Genomic DNA, 18,713 nt, shown 5'->3' on the forward strand with positions numbered 1-18,713 from the left:
CAGTTAGAATATTTTGTGCCCTTTTTGAAGCTTGAAAGCTAGTAGATCCATTGATCAATTATCCATTACTGTTGTATGAAAAAGAGCAAGCAGGTTATTCTTCTAAATTTCTCAATTTGTGTTCCGCCGAACAAAGTAAATGATAGACATTTTGGGGTATTTTTTTCTAGCTATGTTTGAAATTCCATAATTATTTTTGTTTGTCCTTGTAGAACATCAAACTGAAGTGTCACTCGAGAATGTACTGATGTTTGCTACTGGCCTGACATCACTTCCACCTGCTGGAATAGCACCGCTACCATGCATTGTGTTTTTTCCAATTCACCCTTCCCATTGGCAAATACATGCACAAACACCCTCAAGGTGCCACTCCTAGACACGTGTCCCCTTCTCTCTGTACCACGTTCTAAATATTCAAACAGCCCAAGAAAGAAAATTTGCTGTTTTCTGAGACGATGAAGTGGCTCTTAAAAGAGCCTTTGTGTTTATTAGACGGAGTTGTGGTTTACACGCGCTCTCCGCGAATACGCCGGGCCAGCTGAATATCCTTGGGCTTGATGGTCACTCTCTTGGCCTGCGTTGTCTAGTTTTGACATATCAAAAACAATACACAGAGCTTCTGAACTGTTTACCAGCAGTATTATTATTATTATTATTATTATTATTATTATTATTATTAACTTTTTAAAGAACATACCCTCGATTCTTGACATGGAAATGTTGTTTGTAAATTTACATTGAAATAATATATCCATATATCTGTCCAGCTGCTTTGTGACAATGTCCATTATTAAAACATGCTACATGAACAAACAAAATGGTGGCCGTGGCTCTGGTGGTTGAGTGGGTTGTCCACCAATCATAGGGTTGGCGGTTCGATTCCCAGCCCACATGACTCCACATGCCGAAGTGTCCTTGGGCAAGACACTGGACCCCAAGTTGCTCCCGATGGCAAGTTAGAGCCTTGCATGGCAGCTCTGCTACCATTGGTGTGTGTGTGAATGGGTGAATGAGACACAGTGTAAAGCGCTTTGGATAAAAGTCATTTATTTATTTACCAAAATGCAAAGGTTAGATACAGCAATGATTTAATACAACTCCGTTCAAATGAATACAGAGGCCTGCTCAGATACCACAACGTTTAATAACTCGACATTCGCGGCGTCATAAACGGGGAAAATGGTCACGCATACCACTAGGACAGGTCTAGAACTCTGAACGCTGCTCCGATTTCACTATATATGTGCGCGTGCCGGCCAGACAGACGGAAAGAGACACGGTATACAGACAGCACACAAACACATTTAAAGCATATTCACACATGATGATGATGATGATGATGATGATAAATAATTTGATATTTCTGTAAAGCTGCTTTGAGACAATGTCTATTGTAAAAGCGCTATACAAATAAATAAAAATTGAATTGATAAATATACTGCTATGTATATTATATAATGTTAAAGTACACAAATTGATTTGTAATATGAAAATATTAATGTATTTCTAATAGTAGAAATTTCATTCTCATCACTGCTTCATGTGTTCCCTACGTGGCCTCATCTATTTTACTCGAGAATAGGTGACAAATAGGGAGGAACATTACAAAGATAAAGGTAATGTATACAATAATTATCACAAACAGGTTTAAAAAAAAAAAGGGGGGTGGGGGGGAGAGTAATAGTAATCATGTAATATTTCTTGGCTAACTACCACGAACTTGGAACAGAATACCCCTTCTGGGAAACTGCCGTTCCCGAGTTTGGACACACGAGGGCAGTCAAGCTCCATCCAGCACAATGCCGCCTGAAACAGAAGGTGGGTTTGGGCTATTTTACACTGATTACGTTTACATGGACAGCAGTAATCTAATTATTGACCTTACTCTGAGTAAGATAATAACGTGATTAAGGTGTTTACATGAGTTGCTTTTAGAATACTCCTGTCATGTTCCCATTTTACATGTTTTAGAACATAATTAGATTAACAGCCCGTGTCATTACGTCACCATACCACGCCGTCCGACGTCCCTCCAGAATTTCACATATCAACATACAGTTCGTCTTCGTTATGGTACCGTATACAGTTTTGGGTGTTTTTATTTTATTTATTTTTTTTTACAAATGCTTTAAGTGCGGTTAATTATTTGCCATGCTATACATGCTAATAGGCAACTGCTTGAAGCTGTGGGCTGCGTCCTGTTGGCTCAAATTTAGCCTATTACCCAAAAACACTTAAAATTCAACATAGAAGCCAATACTCACATCTACCTCTGAGCCCAGTTGGAGATAGAAAAAAATACACCAGCCGTGAGTGAGAAGAAGCAAGGGTCCAGCTTTATTGTTCCATTCCACCACACGAGATCCACACCGATGAGAATTCTCAGAAGTGATCCCAATACCCTGAGCTTAAGCGCCAGTATTTATACTGTATTTACACACTAAATAACCCATATGTTTCAAGAAGACTATGATCTCACTACCAATAGGGTTAAAAAAGAGCTCATTTACCTTACTCTTATGTTCCAGAAAAGGGCTATTTCACTTACACATAGAACTGAAACCAGGGGTTTTAATTTACACATAAAATCAGAACCCAGGCATTTCTAATAACCCAGAAAATAAAAACCCAGAGTTTTTAGTTACTCAGAGAATCAGAAACCAGAGTTTTGAATTACCCAGAGAATCGAAACCAGAGAATTTGAATAACCCGTAAAATAGAAAGTGGACAAGACTAAACAATCTAGAGTGACCTTGGTCTTATTGTTATCTCGCGGGGGGGCAGGTTGACTCAGCCACCCTTATAAATGGCTCCTCATGGTTCTTTCTTAAAATTAAGGCCTTCCTTGTGAGACAAGAACCTTCACCATTTGAGTCATGAGTAAGTTTACATTTTCCTGTATTTCTAGTTTATAATTTATTTTCATATTTGCACTATATTTCTTATTTTATATATATTTATACTACTTGAAAAGCGGTTTACTGTACTTCCAACTTCTTAATATCATTACAGTTCTACTGTCCTGCATATCCTACTATTCTGTTTTTTATAGAGAGTTTCTCTATTACTATAAGATATTATTAAAGTTATTCATGTGTGTGTATGAGAAAGAGAGAGTGTGTGTGTATGTTGTGTCTACTTGCCCGCCCTTGACTGTACGAGCGTGTGTGTGTGTGTGTGTGTATTAGCACTCCTCAGCTCAGCTCGTATACCTCTTTTTGACTTTTTTGACTACTACTGCTCTTAAAGATCTTTAAAGTGTAATTCCAATTTGTCAATGTCCGCCTAATCCCGCTTCTATGTGTCTAGGTGCCCGTCTTTTCTTCTTCTCCCCTTTGCTGGATGCTAGGTCTCCCTTATGTTTATTTTATGACATTTTTTATCCACAACAGTCCCAAACCGCGTACTTACCTTCTATATAGTAGCCGAGATACATGTATTTATCCCCACTACAGGCCTATAGTAGGAAAGTATGCAGTTTGGGACGCAGCCAAACTCTCTTGTTCGCCATAAAACGTATAACTGCCGTGTGTGATCATGTCCTGTCGCAAAATGCGGTGAAAACTCACCACGTTAATAGTGTGATTAAGGTGATTACATGTCTGTAATACACGTTGATAATGCGACTAAAACAGGAGTACTCCACCTGTCTTAATTCAATTAGTGCTTACTTCTAGTATGACCTTAATCAGATTAAGGTAATTAAAAATTGCTGTCTACATGGTAGTTTCTTAATTGGAATATTGTCTTAATCGGGTTAATAGTGGATTATTGTTGTCCATGTAAACGCAGTGACTGACTGACACAGCTCATCAGCGTTATTACTGTGCATTGTCTAGTTTTCACGTATCAAGGACAATACACGGAGCTTCTGAACTGTTTAACAGCATCATCATTATGATTTAATTTTTAAAGAACATTTAAAATGTCCCTAGAGAAGAGGGACATTTCCATGTCCCTCTTCTCTAGACATGGAAATGTTGGGTTTTTTTTTTTAAGTTTACATTGTCACACAGCAACTTTCGGCCCACAGCCCTCAATCAAGTTTGATTTGTGGCCCTTCCTAGGAAAAAGTTTGGGCACCTCTAATTAATAATGATGTGCTACTAGAAAACCATTTTCAGTTATTTCCTCTTGCTACAATCTTAATACGAATAACTTTGTGCTGCTAAAGCCCCATTTTGCATTGCTCAGATTATACAACCCCATCCCCCAAAACCGTGCTACAACCGTTTAAATATACTCATCTCTGCATTTAGCAGGCTGCTATAATTACCCAAAATCCTGAACATCCACAGGAGTGCAGCGCTTCAGAAGTCCCCCTCTATCACTCTCTCTCTCACACACACACACACACACAGCGTGAGAGAAAAAGCAAAAGAGAGGAAATCGCTCTTTGTATGAAAAGTGGGTGGCTCTTAAAAGAGCCGTTGGGTTGATGAAGACGGCGGTAACGCGCTTTATTTGGAGCTGGTATACTTAGTGACGGCCTTTGTGCCCTCGGACACGGCGTGCTTGGCCAGCTCGCCGGGAAGCAACAGGCGCACGGCGGTCTGGATCTCCCTGGAGGTGATAGTGGAGCGCTTGTTGTAGTGAGCCAGACGAGAAGACTCACCGGCGATGCGCTCAAAAATATCATTCACGAAGGAGTTCATGATGCCCATGGCCTTGGATGAGATGCCAGTGTCAGGGTGCACCTGCTTCAGGACCTTGTACACGTAAATGGCGTAGCTCTCCTTCCTGGACTTTCTGCGCTTCTTGCCTCCTTTGCCGGCCGTCTTGGTCACGGCTTTCTTTGATCCCTTCTTGGGCGCTGCCTTGGCTGGATCGGGCATGATGCTGCTTCTCGAGTAAAAGAACAGAGAATAACTAGCGCCCGCCTCGCGCCCGCTCTATTTACAGACCCACATGCTAATAACGCCCAGACAAGACACCTTTTTTTGATTGGCCAAAATTCGATACCTCCTCCTGCATGGCACCTCCTACTTCTCCGCCTCCTCCTCCGCTACGCTTTGTTTCCCTTCCCGCCGTTGTACTTTCAGGACAACATGCACAATGAAAAAAACAATTGGCTTGAAATTTTTTGTTTTTTATATATATATATATATATATATATATATATATATATATATATATATGTGTGTGTGTGTGTGTAGGAAAGCGAGAAATGTATAAGTTTCTACTAAAACCATCTTCTAACTCGCTTTAAACAAACACGTTATAATACTACTTAATACTGTGCACATACATATATATATTTATAGTTTATTACAAAAAATACAAATAGATTGCATAATAATTATTAATAATTACTAATTAATACATACATAAGTTCTTATGCTACTTGTGTACAGCGTTTGATACCTTATGTTTCACAAAAGAAAAAGGCTTTTGATTTTTTTTCCACACGGAACAGCTCTTTTTCTAGACATGTGGGTGGCTCTTAAAAGAGCCGTTGTGTTCGCGTCGTTCGTTGTTAGAGCGTTTAACCGCCGAACCCGTACAGGGTGCGTCCCTGGCGTTTCAGGGCGTACACCACATCCATAGCGGTCACGGTCTTTCTCTTGGCATGCTCGGTGTAGGTGACGGCGTCGCGGATCACGTTCTCCAGAAACACCTTCAGCACACCGCGAGTCTCTTCATAGATCAGACCAGAAATACGCTTTACACCACCACGGCGAGCCAGACGGCGAATAGCCGGCTTGGTGATCCCCTGGATGTTATCGCGAAGCACCTTGCGGTGACGCTTAGCGCCTCCTTTGCCGAGTCCTTTACCACCCTTGCCTCTGCCAGACATGATGCCGCTCTCGTAGTCAAGCTGCTCAATAGAATTTCTCGCGCAGCGCCCACCTATTTATCCACACTCGACAGGACCTAGTTGAGAACAGGCGAGGAGGCGGGCCTAACGCCAACGGTCACACAGTAGTTCTCTTTTTCGAAAACAAACACTAGGCACTGCTTTTCACCTGATAACGTCTTCTTCTTCCCCATTCTCTCTCTCTCTCTAAAAACACACACAGATACAAAACATTATTAGTATTATCGGTACTAATGTTTTGGTTCCATTAGTAGCAGTAGTAGTAGTAGTAGTAGTAGTAGTACAACACAATAGTAAGGAACTTTGGGTAAAACATACATAGTAAAGCATACAGCCAAAACACTCATCAGAGTAAGGAGGTTAGAAAAAGCTGTCTGTGTTTGTACAACATTGACATTACTGTTTCAAATACAACACGTTCCTTTTGAGCACGTCCTTGGACTCAAGGCCCGTATATACTACAGTCCTACGTCCACTGCAACTACAGGTCGCACATAGCAGCACAAGCCTTTATTAGTAGGCCCAGCATTCAGCGGATCAGCACCAATGTCTGTGTTCACTTTGAAGCAGCCCACATTCTACCACACAAGTACTTCACTAACTTACAAGCACCACAGAAAGGAATGCAAACACAACTCTCAGGCCTTGCTTTATCAGCTCTCGCAAATGCATGATGTAATGGACTCTCGAAGGTCGAAATTAGCTACATTGTCTCAAACCCTCATCTCATTCTTAAAAAGTGTCATTCACAAAGAAAGCATATGCACTTTGACAGTTGTGCAAGAGAAACTAACATAACACACATCACACACAAGTAGGAAAACAAAGTCAGCCTTCGCACTATCTAATCACTGGCCTTCTCTTTTCCCATTTTCATTTTCGCTATCTGTGTTACAGTCAATGTACGCACTGTGTTTGAACCTAAATGTCATGCATCAACCAAAACTGCTCCTCCAGAATGACAGCTGAGTTTAAGATTGGCAAAATATGTCGCAGCAGTTGCATTCGTCAAATAAACTATGATCAATGAATTAATGCCAATGAGATAATTACAGCAATGTGTAATGTCCAATAAGCTCAAAAAGAGTCGGATTCCCCGCACACTTTAATCTCCTTGGCCAATCAAACACAATTATGAACTGGGATTCTGATAGTTGTGTGCCTTTAACTCACAGTGTAGAAAAATGAGGTCAGCTATATAGACAACACCTTTCATTGTCTATTTAATTACTTCGATTGAGGTCATTATTAGAAGTAGTAGTACAACCTACCTTCTGTTTTAGGCGGCGTCGTGTGTTGTGCTGGATGGAACATGACTGCCCTCGTGTGGCCAAACTTGGGAACGGCAATTTCCCAAAAATTTCAGTATTCTGTTATTAAGCTTTTAAGTGCGGTGTTTAGAAGTCTATTTTTGTTTACGGTCAGTATCTCAAATTCAAGTGTAGCGGGTTCATCATGAAACTGCCAGATTTGCTCATGAGCACCAACATTCATGTTCATTCTCATCACTGCGCCTGTGCAACTGCATGTGTTCCCTACGTGGCCTCATCTATTTCGCTCGGGAATATCCACACGGTACAAGAACAGTACAAAGATAAAGGTAATGTATACCATTGTTAAATTACAACAATTATCATGAACGGGACCGGATTAAAAGGAAGAGAGAGCGAGAGCGAGAGAGAGAGTAATATTGTGTCAAAGTTCTTACCCAGAAAACCGCTTCTGGGAAATTGCCGTTCCCGAGGTTGGACACACGAGGGCAGTCAAGCTCCATCCAGCGCAACACACAACGCCGCCTGAAACAGAAGGTAGGTTTGGGCTAGTGTACACAGACACAGCTCATTAGCGTTATTACTATAAATTGTATCATTTTCACATAACAAGGACGATACACGGAGCTTCTGAACTATTTAACAGTAGCTTATTATTATTATTATTATTATTATTATTATTATTATCATCATCGTCATCATCTCGTTTTTAAAGAACATACCTTCATCACTTGACATAAAAAAAAAACCTTTCCATGTACAAATTTACATTGTCACAAAACAGCTGTACATGTATCTGGAGACATTAGTTCAATGTCCATTCTTAAACATGTTATATAAACAAACAAAAGGAAAAGGTTAGATAGACCAAAGATTTAAATATAACTCCGTTCAAATGAATATAGGCCTGCTCAGACACCACAGCGTTTAAAAACCTCGAGATTCCCGGCGTCATAAAGAGAACAAAAGTCAAACATACCATCAGGTTAGTTCTAGAACTCTGACCGTGATGTCATAACGGATCTTATGGCTGGCTGCTCTGATTTCACTATATTTGTCTGTCTGTCTGTGTGTGTGCGCACGCCAACATAGTTTAAACAATAATAATACATTCACATTTTATCATGTACATAGCAGTATATTCATCAACATCATAAAGTACACACATTCTTTTCTAATATAATATTAACACTGTAATCTTCTTCCCTAGTTCTGGATCTTCTCGAGTGAAATAGATGAGGCCACCTACGGAACACATTAATTTACATACACAGCAAAATCCACAGAAAGAAATCAACTCTATTGGATTTAATGTAAACACTTTTAAAGTGTCCGGAGGGGTCCACACTCCACATTGGGATTTTAACACTTTAATAGAGTTCACATCAACTCTTTGTATAGTTGCAACTGAACACTACTCAAGTGTTAGTTTCTCAACACCAGTGGGTAGTGTTAGAAATTAATTCTCATAGGAGTAATTCATTAAATCTCATAGTGGTAATTGCATACTATTAAATGAGTTGCCTCTAACACTATAAAGTGTTAATATGCTACTGCACAATTAAAATTACATTTAAATGATTACAAATCTAAAAGGCAAATAAAGAAAAAAAAAAACAAGTTGATTGCTTTATAATGGTTTTATTTTTTCAAGGGCGTTAACATTACTGACCCCTCATGTCAAGTCTTTCTAAATATAACAATTGGGCACTATGTACTCTCTTTGATTAATCTCATTAGAGCACTGCTGGTCAAATGGCTGGTCAAAAATGTGTCAGTTCGTTCACAGAGATGACAGAAAACTCATCCATTTGGTTATCTTCCATAGAGTATGCATTGAAGTGGTCATCATAGAACATAGTGCTTTCATAATTTCCTGTAATGTAAAAACACTCTTCATATATTATTATCTCACAGACCTTTTTGAACACAGGGAGATCATAGGTACATCCAGTGCATATGAACAAACCAACCTGATACTCAGTACCATAATGTCTGACCCACTTTGTACTTGTAACACTCAAACAGGCTTCTAAATATAATGTCTGACTGAGTTCTTCCCCACCTTGCAAGTTACAGATGGTTTTTGATGTAGGGCCAAATTAAAAACAATTAAAACCTTCTAAAACAATCATTTTCACAGTTAAATATCAATTGACGATGTTGCTTTACTAATGATTTAATGAGATTCTTGAAATTTTTGCCACATCTTTTGAAAATATGGTGCTTAGCTTCAAATCGCATTCACCACATATGGATAAGAGGGCCAATTTTTTTATGCATCTCAGATAGTGCATCATCAAGTGGTGCTTGGGAATCGACCTCTTGTCAGGAAATAATTCTTTGAATAGAGTATGGTGATCACAGATCAGATGTTTTAAGTAACATATCATCCCATCAGTTATGGTGTAGGAGAACACTATATTGACAATCTGTATCGAAAGCAGGAGAAAGTTCCAGTGATTGTTATTCCTTTCAATGACCACCAAATATCAGTGGAGTGTTGTGCAGAAGACACCATAACTGTATGGCATTCAAACCCAGGTGTTTGCTCTTATCATCCATTTTTAACCCACTTGGTTTGTTTTTACAGTCTGTGTAACCATAATTAAAGCTCTGTATCCTATTTGACAATGTGTTCAAAGAGACATAGTCCTGTTTAACAAGGTACTCAAAAACCAGTTTAAGTTCATACTGTACCACACCCTCTAGCAGATCATGAATGATGACAACAGCATAGTTATCAGTACAATGGAAATACTGTAATGAATTATGCACACATGACTTTTTGACACCATATATTGACCGCAGTTCAGGATTTTCATTTAGTGCCTTACAATGTTCAGTATGAAGCTCTTTGGAATGGAAAATTAACCCAGAATGATCTTCAGTAAATATAGATTGAACTTCTTCCTTACTAATTAAACAGAACCTATGGAAATTAGTTGCACTGAAATATTCCACAAATACCAGTAAGCCATTTAAAGCCAAATTATCTCCTGTTACTTGAATTACTGAGCCAAACAAAGGTTGTTCAAAACAAGGAAGCTGTATGCCTTCGGTTTCTAAGATTTTCAGGTCATCAATAAGGGGCTTTGGTATCACATCAAAACCATATGTCTTAAGATCTTCCGTGTAGAATAGAGCTGCAAGATGTATATTAATTAGTACAGAGATACACTTGGGTGGAAGATTTTTTTTTTTTTAGAGTAAAATAGATACAACCAAGTTTGTGGATCCCCCTCTTGGAACCTAGAGGGTTAGCAGTTTCAAAATCGTTGTAATAGAGTAGAATCTGTAAAGCGTGCTTTTGCTGCGAGAACAGTGCATGGTTTTGGAAATACGACCCATCATTAATGTCTTTGTTAACTCCAATTCCACTCTGTTTGTCCTGTAAAAAGCTCTCTCTAACTTGACCGTTTTTGAATATGGATTTCAGTGTACCCAGAATGGGTACATACATGCACTTGTCCGTTACGGGAACCTGCCTGTAGTTCTATCTCTGCGCAAATCCATTCTCACCCCAAGAACACATTCTTTAGGTTCAACTATTTCCCATTTCTCATCATAATATTTATGTCTCCTTGACTCAGTGTTTAATGCTGAAAAAGGATTACTTAATTGATCAAAACAGTGTTCAGTTCTTCTACAAGTGTCTGAACTTGTACTTTCAGGAGTATCAGTTTTAAGAACTGCATCTCATGCTTGGATTTTAACATCATTAACAACTTCTTCCATTGAACAAACAATTGTTTGGACAGCACTTTCAGAAAGACCTGATGCTTGCAAATGAGCAACAATTGATCCACACACTGAAGATAGCTGACTTGTAACAACAGAACTTTGTGAAGTATGTAAAGTGGCAACAGAATTTGGGCGATCATTTGAACATTCCGCCTTATATTGTCCCTGAGTGGAAAGATCCTGATTAGTATCAATCTCTTGATCCATAGTGTGACTATGTACCTTGCTGAGGTGTTTTCGGAAGCCACTATAAGTACAAAATGATAACGGGCGACCTGGCTCTCCACATTTTAAATGTAACTTTTTGCTAAGATATAAACCATGTTGAAATTTTAAATGTTGACGAAGAACCAAACAAGTTCTGAGGTGTGCTTTACATACAAAACATGTGAACATCTTCAAGGCTGTTAATCTCACTGCAGCAATCATGCTCGAAGTTCTTTAACACGCGGGCTCTCCTTTGCTCTTCCGACATCGATGTTATAGATAGTGGTTTGGATAAATGTGTAGAAATTACAAAGAGCTTCATCATATGAGAAACTGAAGACATAGTGAACTTTGAACAGTTCATCAAAAGCTGCCACTGATGTGTGTGCCTTACATGGGATCGCCTTTTGGTCGATAATAACGTAGAACTTTGGGATATCCTTCTTTCGCTCACTGATGCAGAGGAGGAATGGTTGTCTTGTGTCAGCACTCTCAATGAAGGTAGTCACACTGGCTCCTTCCTGAAGGTCAGCAAAGGGACATAAAATAAATATGAAAATAAAACTGCATGTTTTTTTTACATTATCACTAGCACCGTCACATCTTGTTTGCAGGTGGAGTAAGCAAAATGAGATGCAGGTCTCAGAATCCCAAAATAATCTACACCTCAAGAGTTCCTAAAATTAAGATCTGATGTTTAAATATTAACTTTTGCATACCTTAAGATATCTCACAAGATGGCTGGTTGCTTGAGCTGAACTGATCTTGGATATTTTTTTTCTGGCCTCTTGAGGTTAGAGGGAGCAGATGCAGCTGCAAAAGGATTGAGGACATATCGCTGTCCCATCGTAAAGACATCACAAAATAATTAAATGATCTCTCTTTAATTATTTTTTTAAAGACTGGAACATTTTTAAAATACAAAACAGTTTATACTGACCATTGTAGTCCTCAGATTCAGGTTCAGTTCCTGACAGCAGCTCGCCCATATTCTTAAGAGTCTTGCAGTCTGCAGTGATTTTTGGCTTGAAGAATATTGACCACTTTGCCAGGAACTTCTGAGACACTTCGTCACCAAACATCATGGAGAAATCCTGGTCGATCTATAAACAAGGTTTATACAGGTTTAAACATAACGGACATAAATGGATAAAAGGTCAAATACTAAAAATTAAGATCTGCTGTGTTATTTATGCATACATTTGGGATATAAAAGATTAGAACGTTGAATTTCTCAGTTTGGACCGGCCTGTTGGTGTTACGGTGATCATTGAACAACTCCTTTCTCTACTGTACCAGTGAACTCATTTAATAACTACAGAGAAAATTTCCTTTTCAAAACTATTTCCAAAGCTAAAGATTTTCTTACCAATCCAGGTACATCAAGGAAACGAGGGAACAAATCCAGGACTGAAGATGGTGCATCCTCACCGACCACCTTCTGCCGATACTGGAAAGTCGCTCATCTTCTCTTTGACCACAGATTCATCAGTGGAATATCGTATCGTAGATATCGCCTCCCTGCACTCCTCACCAAATTGCTGTTGACAGAATAACAGAGATTCTCGTCTGGTTTTTGGACCATCCTGAAGAACAGTCTTGGAATGACACCGGGAGCCAGCACAGGTGTTACGTTGAACTGTCTTGATCCTCCATGCAATGAAGCCACTATTACCCTCAGGATCATAGTAGTGTTCCTGTTTAAGAAAAGACCCAAAGAGAGGCATCTCGTGCTTGGCTTCAAGAATGAATTACTCAACACAGTAAGTTCACACAATGACTATATAACACTACAAAAACAAGTGGAAAATACAAAGCTGAGCAACCTATAAACACTCATCTAAAACAAGATCATTTTAACTTTAAAACTATAAAAGGGAAGAAAATATAAAAACACACTGGTTTGGGTTTTCAGACAGAACTTACATATCCATGTTTGGAGAAAGGATCTTGGAGGTATGGAAAAAGTGTCACAATTCCCAGTGCATAATTCGTCTTGACGATGGAATCATCCTTTCAAATAAATCAATTTACTTTGCAAGCGTGTATGTTTTGCAAGAAGTTAAAGGATAAATTCCCCTTTTATAGCAACACAGAATAGCATTCTTTAGCTGCGCCACATGAATCTGTTGTGATGACAAAGGGAGGGAAGTGACCTCCAATTCTTACCCATGTAGCTCTAACATGTCTGCAACCAGGACGTTCACCATCTGTTAGTGTTTTGGTCTTTTCATACTCCTTGAAGATTTCCTCACCCTTTGGATTGGCCCTCAGAACACAATCAACTTTCTGCCAAAACATCTTACATTGTTATGACATGCTCATGGAAATTTAAGAGGATTTTTAATGCCTTTCCTTTATGCCGAGAATACATTTACAAAACGCTTCTACAGATAAGTATCAATAATAAACAATTACGTAATTGAGGATTTTAAATGCATTTATTCAAAGCTTACCTGTCTTGCTTCATTCTGGTCCATTAACCCTGTTGGGTTCCTCCTCTTTCTTGTGGACTCCAGGACAATTGTGGAATCTGATGAATGGGATGAAGCTGGGGATAGTGGAGTCAGTACAGAGGAGGATGCTTGATCTGAGACCAGTTGAACATCCAGATGTACAAAATCACAGACAGAACAAAATCAATTTAAATGTACATGTATTTATCAGTAACAAAAGCATTTCAACAAATACTTGAATGGTTACATAAAAAATATAAAGTATATTATCTTCATTAAGTACTTTTTACGAATAAGATGTACTTAACGTAATGATCAATAGTATAGCAAATGATAATAGTTTGAGGTCCCTCAAAAAGATATTTTAGACTCTGCTCCTAGGTAACTTCATGTGTTCCCTACGTGGCCTCATCTATTTCACTCGAGAATATCCACAAATAGGGAAGAAGATTACAAAAATAAAGGTAATGTATACAATAATTATCGTGAACGGGTTTAAAAAAGGGGAGAGAGAGTAATAGTAATCATGTAATATTTCTTGGCTAACTACCACAAACTTGGAACAGAATACCCCTTCTGGGAAACTGCCGTTCCCGAGTTTGGACACACGAGGGCAGTCAAGCTCCATCCAACACAACGCCGCCTGAAACAGAAGGCAGGTTTGGGCTATTTTACACTGACGCAGCTCATCAGCGTTATTACTGTGCATTGTCTAGTTTTCACGTATCAAGGACAATACACGGAGCTTCTGAACTGTTTAACAGCATCATCATTATGATTTAATTTTTAAAGAACGCACCCTCTTCTCTAGACATGGAAATGTTGGGTTTTTTAAGTTTACATTGTCACACAGCAGCTGTACAGATATCTGGATATATTATTTCAGTGTCCATTCTTAAACACGACAGATGAACAAACAAAGAAACTAACCACATGAAAAGGTTAGATAGACCAATGATTAAATACTACCCTGCTCAAATTAATACAGAGGCCAGCTCTGATACCACAACGTTTAAAAACCTCGACATTCGCGGCGTCATAAAGGGAACAACCGTCAAGCATACCATCAGGAAACTTATAGAACTCTGAACGTGACGTCATAACAGATCTTATGGCTCGCTGCTCCGATTTGACTATATATGTCTGTGCGCGCGCCGGGGAGACTGACCTGGACACGGTATAAGGACAGCACACAAACACATTTAAAACATATTAACACATTAACATTATATCATGTACATAGCAGTATAGTTATCATAATAAAGTACACAAATTTACTGCTAATAGTAACATTATTAATGTCTTTCTAATCTCATTAGTCATTTCATTCTCATCACTGCTCCTACGTAACTTCATGTGTTCCCTAGGTGGCCTCATCTATTTCACTCGAGAATATTGCTGGCTCAAATTTAGCCTATTACCTGAAGACACTTAAAAATTCAACATAGAAGCAAATACTCACATCTGCAAACCCAGTTGGAGATAGAAAAATAAGACAACAGCCGTGAGGGAGAAGAAGCAAGGTTCCAGATTTATTGGTTCCGTTCCACCACACGAGATCCACACCAATGAGAATTCTCAGAAGTTATCTAAAAAACCAGAGCTGAAGCTCTTCTATTTATACAGTTTTCTTAGGGTCAGGATGACCCAGACACGAATGTGTTTTAGAAAGAGCTTATCAAAATTACCATTCTGTTTTAGAAAGGGCTCATCAAAATTACCAGTATGTTTTGAAAAGAGCCTTTTCCAAACACCATTAGGTTTGAAAGAGGTACGAGACACAACATTTCGGAGAGACCTTGGTCTCACAGTTATCTCGCGTGTGCAACGTGACTCAACTACCCTTATAAATGGCCCCTCTTGGTTCTCTCTTAAAAATTAAGGCCTTCGTCTGTATTACTCCTGACTTTTTCTCGTGAGACAAGACTCTTCCCCACCTCCAAGTATATTATGAGTAAGTTTCTTTCACATTCTTCTGTATTTCTGGTTTATAATTTCTTTTCATATAACCATATATATATATATGTATATATGGTTATATATATATGGTTATATATATATATATATATGGTTATATATATATATATAACCATATATATATATATATATGGTATAACCATATATATATATATATATATGGTTATACTGCTTGCAAGTGGTTTACTGTACTCCCTATGTCATAATATCATTATATTATCCTTATAATATCTTAATACTCCTTTTATTATTCTTATAATGTTCTGTTTTCCTTCTGTGTGTGTGTGCGTGGTGGCATAGGCCTGTGTGTGTGTGTGTGTGTCTCTTAGTTGGCCGTCCACCTACGCTCTGAGGCCTGCCGCACTAATCAAATACATGTATGGTTTGCTGTGTGTTGTGTCTTAGGTAAACATCCGTTCATACAGTGCACCAGACCGGTGAATTCTCAATAAGATTACATATTACTCATACTAGGTCTCCCTCGTGTTTATTTCATGTATATTTTATATACAACAATATCCACAAATAGGGAAGAAGATTACAGAGATGAAGGCTTAAAACGTGCTTGAATGATAAAAAGTCAATAAATACGAAATCACTAAATAACTTTAAAGGGTTTATTTTCTATAGAACATGAATACAATCCTTTCACTCAAAATAGGACTCCCCGCTGCAGACCCTCCTCCAACGTTTTCAAAAAAGCACCTAGCGTCATATCTAGCGACTTTTTAGACAAACCTTAGCTACTTTCCGTAGAAGAGAATGGCCAGTACTGCCCGGTGAGTGTGAGGTCCTGCTTTCCCCCCGGAGACACGCCTCTCTCTGCAGCTACTCTGTTCAGTGAGGGGCAGGGAGGAGCAGCACATTCATTCACTTCTAACTTTCTCTCTGAGAGATTATTTTACATGGAAATATAGCACGAAATCACAGTGCACCCGTTGTCTTTAACTTATGTGTGTGGTGGTTTAGTCAGATGACGTCATGGTTATAAAATCAGAATTTTAGCAGTGTAGATCAGCAGCTTGGAAAAGGTTTGAAAGTGACTGCTGGTGAACATGTAGTCTCTTATTGGGCCGTGGTTCAGTCACTATTTCATATTCATCCTGTTGTCTGACAACAGAAACAGAAAAAATACGTAAATGAAAACAGCTTTATTGGGAATTTGGCTGTAAAGGGCTGACTTTAGGCAGAATGAAAGTACGATGTAATGATGTAATGAATATGCTAATTAGCGCATGACATCATCTAGAAACGTGTGGACACAGTGCTCCTGTCACTCAATTGGAGTATTTTAACATTATAGTGAAGATGAATCAGTGCCTGGGAAATACAAATTTAGTCCATCACGGCTGGGAAAAGGAGCTATATTAAAATTGGCAGTTTTTATTATTATTATTAATAATAATAATATTTTTTGGAATTTAAAAAGAAGAAATAAAGAATATGTTTGAATGACATCTCTTGTATAGTCCATGAAAACAAAAGCATACACAGTATTTGAAAAGTGCTTGAAAGTCCTGGAATTTCATTATGAAGCATCTGTACAGACCCTGTTATATGTACTATGTGATTGATGTATTAAACATGCCTCTTGATTTCTGGGTTTAGCATAGTTATACCTCGGTTTGAGTTTAAAACAATAGCTAGATTTACTGGTAGAATAATGCTAGTTAAGTTTCTCTCACAAATATTATTGAGTAGATAAAGTATATTCAGTAGCTTTTCTGGGATAGTGAGAATTTAGGTTAATATAGTAGAAAACAAAACACTCAGATTATCCTGGTTGTAACAACTGCTCATTCATCTGTACACCTTTACAGTTTTCACTGCAGATATATCATCAGCTTTATTGAACAATACTCAGAATCCTTGTCACCTCCAAGCCAATCAGTCATCAGTCATGATGAATTTTTGTATGGTTGGAAGCATGTTTAAAACACAGAAAGTGCTGAGATCATGTAAGAATGAGGTTTTACTCCCTGGCATAAATGTGTTCACTTTAAACTTTGTTCCTTCCCTTAAACACTTACCTGCTTGAGAATTTGAATGATGATTCTCAGTACAGCACATTACCAAATATTAATGGGCTTTAAATTTATTTATTTATTTGTGACAATTATGGGATTTTCTAATTTGTTTAATATGTGAACTTTTTTTATTATTATTATGGCTCATCAAGGTTCAGAGCATTCCATTCTCTTAAATCAACATTTCCCATTGTTAGTATCAGAATCTTATTTAACATGCAACATATTCAATAATCTGTAACTAAGACTCAATAAAGAAATTCTGATTACACAGAGTGTCCAGAATGTCTCTGAAACACTTCAGCCTATGATTAGCCATGGATTCCTGAGAGGACACTGTAGCAGTCTCTGAGGATTTCTTCTTATCACTCCACTTTTAAAAAAACAACAAACCACTAAATACTGGATTCTTCTTTTATTTTGATTCTCAGTGCTCAACTCAAACCAACAGCAGTATTATTAATAATATCAGGAATGATTGTGTCTAAAATCAACCACTGATTATATCCCACTTGCTTGTTTCTAGATTGTATGATTTATTTAGCCAAATCTAAACTCACCATTCCAACATATCCATTTGTGTAACTGGATACTCAGGATAATGAAATTTCGCTCTGGTTTCCATCCACCCACCCTTCCATTTTCTATATCTCCTATCATACAGGGTCACAGAGAACCTTGAGCCTATCCCAGAGATCATAGGACACAGGACAGGGTACACCCTGGACAGGGTACCAGTCCATCGCAAAGCACACTCACATACACATTCACACACCCATTCATACACTACAGACACTTTGGACATACCAATCAGCCTACCATGCATGTCCTTGGACAGAGGGAGCAGCACAGGGAGAACACGCAAACTACGCACACACAGGGTTGTGGTGGGAATCAAACCCCCAACCCTGGAGGTGGGAGGCGAACGTGCTTAGCACTAAGCCACCGTGCGCCCCACTCTGGTCTCTTTAATTTAATAAAAATGCGACACAGAATAGCACAATGCGCTATTAAATAAATAGTGGGTGACTGTGTTTTCTTTATAGTGTATATGCACTGTGAATGACTTCTTATTTAAAAACATAAATGTAACTGACATGCTGCTTTATTAAATCATAGCAACTTGAGCACCTGCCTAGCCCAACTCTGAATATGAGGAACTTTCCTACACAAATATTGACGTAACTATTCACCCATTCTCACACCAATGGTA

At 38.5% G+C, this 18,713-nt stretch overlaps 2 protein-coding genes and 2 long non-coding RNA genes across 6 annotated transcripts; 1 reads left to right on the plus strand and 3 right to left on the minus strand.

Annotated features, from left to right (window-relative positions):
• Window positions 1-1,030: 1,030 nt before the first annotated feature.
• LOC128604797 (histone H2B) lies at window positions 1,031-5,050 on the minus strand. Its single transcript, XM_053619890.1, has one exon. The coding sequence runs from the start codon at window positions 4,833-4,835 to the stop codon at window positions 4,461-4,463; it is 375 nt and encodes a 124-aa protein (XP_053475865.1). The 5' UTR covers window positions 4,836-5,050; the 3' UTR covers window positions 1,031-4,460.
• On the minus strand, window positions 1,031-11,538 carry LOC128604807 (uncharacterized). The gene is made up of 3 exons (XR_008385294.1): window positions 11,435-11,538; window positions 7,527-7,614; window positions 1,031-1,806 (listed from the first exon to the last, which is right to left on the minus strand). It is a non-coding gene; the product is annotated as an uncharacterized LOC128604807 (long non-coding RNA).
• On the minus strand, window positions 5,466-5,987 carry LOC128604800 (histone H4). The gene has a single exon (XM_053619894.1). The coding sequence runs from the start codon at window positions 5,795-5,797 to the stop codon at window positions 5,486-5,488; it is 312 nt and encodes a 103-aa protein (XP_053475869.1). The 5' UTR covers window positions 5,798-5,987; the 3' UTR covers window positions 5,466-5,485.
• LOC128604808 (uncharacterized) lies at window positions 7,288-18,486 on the plus strand. 3 transcript variants are annotated; one of them, XR_008385297.1, is made up of 4 exons: window positions 7,288-7,418; window positions 7,520-7,626; window positions 8,300-15,450; window positions 15,774-18,486. It is a non-coding gene; the product is annotated as an uncharacterized LOC128604808 (long non-coding RNA). The 3 variants fall into 3 exon arrangements; XR_008385296.1 differs by lacking the exon at window positions 7,288-7,418 and adding an exon at window positions 7,995-8,074 and having other exon boundaries at window positions 7,492-7,626; XR_008385295.1 differs by lacking the exon at window positions 7,288-7,418 and having other exon boundaries at window positions 7,491-7,626.
• Window positions 18,487-18,713: the final 227 nt, after the last annotated feature.

The sequence above is a fragment of the Ictalurus furcatus genome, unplaced genomic scaffold (genome assembly GCF_023375685.1).
Source record: "Ictalurus furcatus strain D&B unplaced genomic scaffold, Billie_1.0 scf3, whole genome shotgun sequence".
In the NCBI taxonomy this organism is placed as follows: domain Eukaryota; kingdom Metazoa; phylum Chordata; class Actinopteri; order Siluriformes; family Ictaluridae; genus Ictalurus; species Ictalurus furcatus.

Excerpts from the sequence above, each read along its gene's own strand:
- LOC128604797 (XM_053619890.1), bottom strand. The coding sequence starts at position 4,835 with ATGCCCGATCCAGCCAAGGCAGCGCCCAAGAAGGGATCAAAGAAAGCC.
- LOC128604800 (XM_053619894.1), bottom strand. The coding sequence starts at position 5,797 with ATGTCTGGCAGAGGCAAGGGTGGTAAAGGACTCGGCAAAGGAGGCGCT.